This window comes from Spea bombifrons, chromosome 7 (assembly GCF_027358695.1).
Source record: "Spea bombifrons isolate aSpeBom1 chromosome 7, aSpeBom1.2.pri, whole genome shotgun sequence".
NCBI lineage: Eukaryota > Metazoa > Chordata > Amphibia > Anura > Pelobatidae > Spea > Spea bombifrons.
In genome coordinates, this window is record NC_071093.1 from 9,214,744 (window position 1) to 9,223,343 (window position 8,600).

General features: G+C 40.7%; 1 protein-coding gene across 1 annotated transcript; it reads left to right on the forward strand.

Annotated features, from left to right (window-relative positions):
- Positions 1–369: 369 nt before the first annotated feature.
- On the forward strand, positions 370–7,653 carry GCA (grancalcin). Its single transcript, XM_053471044.1, has 8 exons — positions 370–516; positions 2,394–2,525; positions 3,550–3,619; positions 4,660–4,703; positions 5,075–5,222; positions 5,948–6,061; positions 6,690–6,748; positions 7,551–7,653. The coding sequence occupies exons 1-8, from the start codon at positions 493–495 to the stop codon at positions 7,575–7,577; spliced, it is 618 nt and encodes a 205-aa protein (XP_053327019.1). The 5' UTR covers positions 370–492; the 3' UTR covers positions 7,578–7,653.
- The last annotated feature ends 947 nt before the right edge of the window (positions 7,654–8,600 follow it).

The window sequence follows — 8,600 nt, forward strand, 5'->3', positions numbered from 1 at the left end:
GAGGGAAACTAGGGAACTATGCAATTCTGATGAATGAATCTAGTAACGATAATGAATAGATAGATCCAGCTGTGAGCATGCGCAGTGGAGTCACCAGCCCTTTAATTAGCATCAGGATTACACGCCAATCACAGCAGCACACTTTGAAGTCACACAGGCAGAACCTTCTCAGCAGGTAGCGGTCATATGACCCCACTGCCGGCCAATAGCAGTAACGGGAAACCGGCAAGTCATCTTTGTCCACTTGGGTGCGGCGACTGGAAAATACGTAGCGTACCGCGTGGCGTCACCGAGACGGGCGTGTCCTAGGAAGGTGTGGCGCTCTCATGGGCGTGGCGCACCAATAGGAAGAGAGTAGTAACGGCCAGGCGGTCGTGCGTGTGTTTTTGGTCCGCTACATTTCCTGGCATTGCTGAGGAGCCGAAGAGTCTTCGCTGTCACACAGACTGTCCCTGCCCGTGTCTCTCCACGCGCCGCTTCGCAGCCGCCACAATGGCCTTTCCCGGGTTCGGAGGCGTGAGTATGCCGGGGCGCGACTGTCTTACTACAGTAGTACTATTTAGAGGCGAGAGCTTCCACTTCACCCCGCTGTTCTGTCACGGCACCGGTCGCTAGTTGCGGCCGGAATGAGCCAGTAAAGTCTCTTTATCATTCACCCAGCCACCCCCCCATCAGAATCACACAGAATGGTCTAGTCTTGGAGTAAACTGCATTTTAAATAGGAGCTGTCATTCACTAGTGTGCATGAGATGATCTGTACAGATGAGGATTATTTTTCATATATATGTCATTTATGTTAAATATATATGTGCCCCGTAACATGGCAGCATAGAGTGCAGCAAAAGTAACCAGACCCCACTGTCCATGCACCCTCAGAATTGCCATTTCTCCGGGGTCTAATGGTTACAGAGCCCTAGTGGATTGCCCAATATGTCCCTGTAACCCCTTCACCCAACTGTCCAAATCATCATCATCACCACCACCACCAGTCCTATCAGGCACCGGTATGACTTCACTTTACTCTACATACCGATAGCTAGAAACAGAACATCTGGAGGAAAATCATAAGGATTTTTATTGTCGTGTGGTTCCCGTACCCCCTATCGTGTGGTTCCCTCTACCCCCCATCAGTCGTAGCCTTGGTTAAGAAGCACTGTCCCAAACCCAATTTACAGCTTATGTTTTCTTTGTTAATATCTAGGAATTGTTTCTTTGAGTAAACATGCGCGTGTGACTGGTGTGCTGTTATCAAGGCCATTAATTACTTATGAATGAACCTGCCAAATTGATACGGCGCTCATATCTATCGGAAGGTTGTTGATTAACGTCGGCGTAGTATATAGGGAAAGATGAATGGTTGTAATATTTACAAACATTCCTTAACGGGCCATTGTTAAAACTTATGAGGTTCTGCAATACATTTTTAACTTAATTTTAGTGTCGCCGTCGCAGCATAGCTAGTTCAGGGAAAATGTATTGCCCTATTTATCTTATTCTAATACAAAATCAAACTTAAAGCAGATCTGCCACCTTCCCAAACTACCAAAAAAACCCACGTAGTTGTGTTTATAGTACATATGTGTTAAAAATGCACCTTTTGTGTATTAGCTATCTAAGCTATGCCACATCTAAGACAGGACCAAGGGCTTATTAAGGCTTCAGTCTGTACACCAGGAAACGTGGGCAGTCCAGAAGGGCCGAACGGGTCTTATCTGCCATCAAATTCTGTTGTTTTGCGTAGCTATACACAAGAAAATAATTTAACTTCCTTTTCCTTAAACCTGCGTGAACTTTCCTCTATGTGAGCACTTTAATATGTATTCTTCAAAAGGAAAAATGAAATGTGCAAAAAAAAAATATTAACCTGACCTAGCAGTGGCAGCCCTGCTGCTGCAGCTGCCCTCCTCCCTGTGGTCCCATCGGCTGTGCCATTTGTGCCACTGATTGGCTGCTGAATAAATGCCTGCCCGCACTGTTCACAGAGCCAGCATTTGACCCGACTGGCAGTAAGTATATCCCATGAAGGATATGTGTTTGACCGAACAGATCTCCTGCATACAAAATAACCAGGGGGTAGGGGGGCAAATGTGTAGCCCCTATGCGTCTGCAAAAGCCACACCAGGGACATTGGAAGGGACCATGCAGCTATCATATGCATTAAAGTGAGTATGATGGCAGGCAGTGTCCTGGATGTTAAATTCAATATTTTGAGCACATATATTTTTGGTGTATTTAACTTTAGAATTAGTTATTAAAGTATTTTATATAACGCTTTATAAACGGTCAACCTTATTAAAACTAAACATTTTTAGTGACTTTTTATGCATTTTGGTATACACATGAAAAAAAATATATATATATATATATATATAAATTCTTATTTTATTTTTCAGTTGGTTAACTTCACTCAGCAGATGCAAACTTTAGGGCAGACAATGGCAGCTGCCAATGCCGGATACTATGGACACCCCTCTTATCCAGGCGGTGATCCCATGTGGGGTTACTTCTCATCGGTGGCTGGGCAGGTATGGTATTCTCATTTAATGTCTCCTGTTGATAATTAAGTAAGGTAATCGTTAATGTATATAGGTAAGCAAATTAAGTGATTACATTTATTTTGGTAATCCGTGAAAGGCAGCCCACAGTGTCCCATCGCCGTATGTTTATGTTTAACGTGTTTGTCAGGGCGTATCATAAATCACAAATCAGGTTGCCGGAGTGCTGCAGTGGGAGCACAAGGCGTCCGTCTTCCCGCTGTGCCGCGGTGCGCGCTTCACAGCTGAGCGCAAGAATATGACGCTATATTCCGTCGATCAGCTTGAAACGCCGGAGTGAGGGGCGCTGAGTGGTTGCTGAATACTTCATGAGCGACCGATCTGTGCCCCTCTTTCTCCACCGTGTGAAATAAAATAAAAAATAAAAAAAAAAGAGAAAAACATGTTTTCATTCCTGACTCCCGGCAGGCGCTCCTGCGGCTATGGCTCCCTGGGCACGCAGGTCCACAGGTCGCACACCCCTAAGGCCGGCCCTGCTCGTGATAAACTTATCTCGGGCAAAAAATCTTACTGGCTTGTAATTGTCATAAATTTGTCTCCAGTGGACTTATCTCCTTTCGTCGTGTTAGGGAGGGTGCCATGCCAGTGGGAACATTTTTTTTGGTATTAACGTGGCTGGTGTTATTTAAGAAACATTGGGAACCCAAACGATCTCTCTTCTTATCTTTTCATCTAGGTGTAGTTTTCAGTGCTAGCAATTCAGAAAAGTTTGAGGAGGAAGCTGCGCTTTGAGAAACCAAAGTCCTCATATGCACAAAAATTCCCTCAAACTATGTCTTGCTATGTATGACTCTAACAAACATTTAAGTAATGTCTAAAAATAGGAAGCAAACAAGGAAAAAAAGTAAAATAAAATGCTGTACCGCCAAAGTATTGAAAGTCATATATTTCACAAATATTGTCACAAATTTGCTCTTTTAGTTTAGTTTAACCCTGTGCTTGTCCGGTACCACGTGAAGTGTTATTTTATATTAAACGAGCTGTTATTCTGTAGGATGGGGAAATAGATGCTGAAGAACTACAGAGATGCTTAACGGTGTCTGGAATCCATGGGACCTTTACTCGTAAGTGTACAAGGTTAATGCTCCGGCTTATATGCTTTTGGTTTTCTATTCTTCCACTTTGGGTATTATGACAACCCCCCCCCCGGCAAAAAAAGCATAGTAACCATAGTAATCGGGTGGTGGGAGCATTTAAATAAATAAAGGGGTTCAGAAAAATACACAAGGGAGGTACATTTCTAAGAATGAGTGTTACCAGTACATTCTTTACCTAATAGTTTTCTTTGCTTCGCTTAAACTATCTAGCAACAAATGGCAATTCAGATCACTGGTGTGAATTGGAAGTAGACCAGATTCCGGCATCTTGAGTCAAAGGGCCAGCTCAGGGAAATCTGTAGAGTCGTATAAGCTTCGGGGCTTCCTAAGTCTGTTCTTTAGATGGAAGGGAGGCGCGGATCTAACATAAAGAGGTTCCATTTGCTGAAGTGGAAGTTTGCAGGAGAGTTAAAAAGGAGAGCTCCTCAACAGTACTAGGCATTACGAACCGGTCTCGGCAAGCTATTTTTTGTAAGAAAGGCTTGTATAATCCCCAGCGAAATAAGTGAAAGTTCTTAAGTCACATATAGAAGACTGCATATTCTATAGACCAGATCAGATGTTAAATAAGTAGGTAGGTAGGTGGTCAGTTGTGTCCTGCGAGTGCAGATATTCTGTTGCGTGTATCTTGCGGTAAATTCTTATGTGTTAGGAAAGCCATCATATAGACTTAAGCATATGATAGCTGCGTGGTCCTTTTTGCAAATGCATAGGGGGTTTCTGCAGAATCCTATATGCCCCCCCCCAGCTAAATGTCATGCCGGAGATGTGTTTGCCAAGGAGGCCAGCCTCTTCTGTGTCAGGTAAGAGCTTAAATTGTATTTTTTGGAAGAATGCATTAATACTGTTAATATGCATTTTTTTTACAGGGGGTTTCGGGAACATTAGACTGTCCCTTTAACAACTGGGTGTCTTAATTCACAACAAGTATAAAGGGAGGAGCACCTAAAATCATGGTTGCTGAGACGTACCAAATAACTTTTTTGTTTTGTTTTTGTTCCCATCAGCTTTCAGCTTGGAAACATGTAGAATTATGATAGCCATGTTGGATGTATCCTTTCAAAAACTTTGGACACGTTATATCCCATCCATGTGTGTGTGTGTCTGCTTTTTTTTGGCTGCAATGAAATAGTAATGTATCATAGTAAATGAACACAGTGAATAAAAACATAAATATGTTCCAAATGATTCACTGTGAACCAAGTCACTGATATATAAAATAAACCACCTGTGCCTATGCAGCCCTTCAGCTTATAATGCTGATAAGATGTGTATTTGGTCTCCTCGCTAAGGCCGTTTATACCCGCTGTGTGTATGTAAACACTACGTAGGTGCCCCAAAGCAGATATGACCCATTCTAGACAGACCATGGCTGTGTGTTCATTGTGGATGGAAAGAAAAACCTTAACCAACCAACTCTAGACCGACTATACTGGCAAAATGGGATTCAATGAGTTCAAGGAACTGTGGGGTGCGCTGAACGCCTGGAAACAAAATTTCTGTATGTTTGACCGGGACTTGAGTGGAACGGTGGAACCGCACGAGTTTAACCAAGCCTTTACAGCAATGGGTAAGAGTATTTAGCAGTACGGGTTGAGTATCCCTTATCTGAAATGCTTGGGACCAGAAGTATTATCCTTGGATAAAGGATAATTACAGTTAACAAATCTGGTGTGCCGTGGTGGGCTAATAAGTTTAATTTCAGATAACTTGTATTTGGACATGAATTGAGCACCGCTTTGTTTGTTTTCAGAAATATTATTTACTGGTCTATCAACAAACTTGGTACATGACCATGTGTACATCAGGGATTTTAATCTCCGGGCCTTAAGGGCCACAAACAGACAAGGATTTAGGAAACTCATTGCTTTGTACACAATTTCATTTCTTCAAACCACTTTGAGCTGCTCAGGATATCCAAAAAATCTGGCCTGATTCTGGTCCTCAAGGCCTGGGCATCCCTGGTGTACTTATATTAACCCCTTAATGACAAAGCCCGTACATGTATTGGCTCAAAATGCATTGTTTTCAATGGGTTTAGGAACCGCCCATTGTCCTTAAGGGGTTAAGAACAGTATAAACATAGATACTGTATGTAAATCGCTGCTAAAAAGTAATGTTCATGAATAACTTGAGTACTCTTTAAATGAAAAAAAGTGTTTTCTTTAAAGCACTTTGCCTATGGAGTGCTGTATTTCTTGCTGTTGTTGGTTTGTTTGAGAATATTTTGGAGCCTTTTCCCTAAGAACTGGCAAAAAGACCTGATAAAATGCAGCCGTGTATTCTCTTTTACAGGTTACAGGGTGAGCCCCCAGACTCTCTGTTCTCTGGTAAAGCGTTACAGTAAGAACGGCAAAGTGTATTTTGATGACTATGTCGCGTGTTGTGTGAAGCTCCGGACGATGACAGGTATTTTTTTTTTGTCCCCCCCCCCTCCCCCCATTTTTCTGCGTGCTGTTCTGTTTCATCTTTGCTTTTTTACATTTCGTTATCTTAACTTCACAATAAATACCGGTGTTTCTGGTACGTGTGTGTTATGTAGAAGCATTTATGTTATTGGGGAGCTTCATAAGCTGTATATCATAGCTTAAAAGTTTGTTAGTCTTTACATTCTTCCAAAAAACGAAGAAGAGCTCCTCAATAGTACCAGGCATTACGAACCGGTCTCGGCAAGCTATTTCTTGGAAGAAAGGCTTGTATAATCCCCAGCGAAATAAGTGAAAGTTCTTAAGTCACATCAGTGATTGGACTGCATATTCTATAGACCAGATCAGCGCAGAAAAACTGGCTAGGGTTCCCTTTCACAGACTTTTTGGTGAATCTAGCCCAAAAATGTATTCTGACGTGCTTGAGAAAATGATTCAATGTATTGAATAAAAGCATCACAGCTTAGCGAATCAGCTGTAAGACATATGCAAAATATTTTGACAGTTTTGTTAAAACCAGTTAAACCGGTATGTAGAAATACTCTGAACTAGCTCGTCCTTTTCGGTTTTATTTTTCCAGTAATATAACAATTTTTTTCCTTCCTGTACAGAGGCCTTCAGGCGAAGAGACGCCATGCAACAAGGGTTTGCCAACTTTGGGTATGATGAGGTAAATGTGTTAAACAAACAAAAAAAAAAGCCTGCTAAGTTTAGCCTTTCTGTTGAAGTTGTTGTTCCACTAACTAAATAAATGAAACTTTAGAAACAATACTCCCAGTACTGTTAAAGGCTGATGCCCTTCCTACGCATAATTCTTTTAATCATGCAAACATGTGACTTACTTTTGGAATACTTATGTCATATCACATAAAAGCAAGCACTGATCGGTTGGATAAAGTGCCAAATCTGCTACTTAGAACAGGGGTGTCCAACCTGTGGCCCTCCAGCTGCTGCAGGACTACATCTCCCATAATGCTTTTTCAGCTTAGGGACTGGTAGAGGAGTATGGCATATGTAGTCCTGCAGCAGCTGGAGGGCCGCAGGTTGGACACCCCTGACTTAGAGGAAAGTGGAACAGCAGTTTTAGCAGCTGGCCCATGTGTGTGCTTAGAAACATAGAATTTGGTGGTATTTGTCCCATCTAATCTTTCTAATGTAAAGACTCAAACCTTAATCTCACAGATGTTTAAATTCCCTCCCTGTATTACTCTACCCCTTCTGATGGGAGGCTGTTCCATTTATCTATCACTCTCTCGGTAAAATAAAACCCCTTACATTACATTGAACATGCAACATCTAATGTTTGGGACAAGTAGTCAATTTATGCTAGTATTGTATTTATTTATTTTATAGCTTCAGTGTTGCATTTTACAAATCCTCCTTTGGGAATATCTTTTAAAAATAAAGCACAAGACAAGTATAAAAAAAAACAACAACTTTTAATTGTATTTTTTTTTTTTTTTTGCTTAAAGTTCTTGCAGTGTACCATGACAATTTAAACTGAAAAACGGCATCTACAACAATCTAACGTGTCAAGTCTTCTCCCCGGAAGGAACATTACCCTGCTGTGAATCAAAGCTGTTATTTTTCTTTTGGAATCACTTTGTATACATTCTTTAACTGCTCTGTTTATATACTTAAGATGTTTTGTATTATTTGTAGGAATGGGCAAGCAATCTATGAAAATGCCTCACTCTTTTTTTGGGGGTAAATAAGTACAGGTTTAGCTCAAATATGTATGTTCTAGTTTTCTGTTATATACTTAAATAGTTGCGCAACAGTCAACACGTGTGCACTTCCTAGATAGATCATGGGGGGGGTATAAATAATCTAATCTGTTTGGATAGATTACCTGTTTTTATTTTAAAGGCCATTCAAATATACTTCAATTACATGTAAATCTTTGTTATTTAACCTTGGTGTGAAATGATTTGAAATGAACTGGCAAAGACCATGAAGGGTTTCATTGATTACATTGTTTTGGACCTTTGCTCAGACACACCATGAACATTTTCCACGTTGCTAGCTAGTTTTCTTTCTAGTTTTAGGTTTTAGAATATGTGATTCTATTGACAGATCATTGAATTACTCCCAGTGAAAATATTTTACTAATTATTTTTGGTCTTCCGTATGCCATAATGTATCTTCAGTGCCGAGTTTTAGATTTTTAATGCTTTGCCGGTTTATTATTGGGCCAGTATATTAGTTGTTGGGTTTTTTTTTTTGTTTACTGTCGTTTAGCATAAATTACTGTAACATATTGCTTATTATTTAATATGCTGTTATAACTCCTTTTCATAACAAAGTGAATACAGTTATCAAAAAAATAAATTATTCTACACCCACAAACTTGCAAAGATGTTTTTATTGCCCTATACATGAGAAAATGTAAAATGCACAAATGACCACCTTTTTATTGCAGCAGCACAGTGCTGTATAAAGGGACTGAAGTCAAAGGTTAGAATGGGGGGGGTTACCTGCCATGGTTCCTCGGCAAGCAGGAAGGATTCATTAAAGGGATA

Bases quoted from the DNA above. Each gene is read 5' to 3' on its own strand.
- GCA (XM_053471044.1), top strand. From the start codon at position 493: ATGGCCTTTCCCGGGTTCGGAGGC. The intron at 2,526-3,549 runs GTATGGTATTCT...GTTATTCTGTAG, and splicing joins TCTCATCGGTGGCTGGGCAG to GATGGGGAAATAGATGCTGA. The intron at 6,062-6,689 runs GTATTTTTTTTT...CTTCCTGTACAG, and splicing joins GAAGCTCCGGACGATGACAG to AGGCCTTCAGGCGAAGAGAC.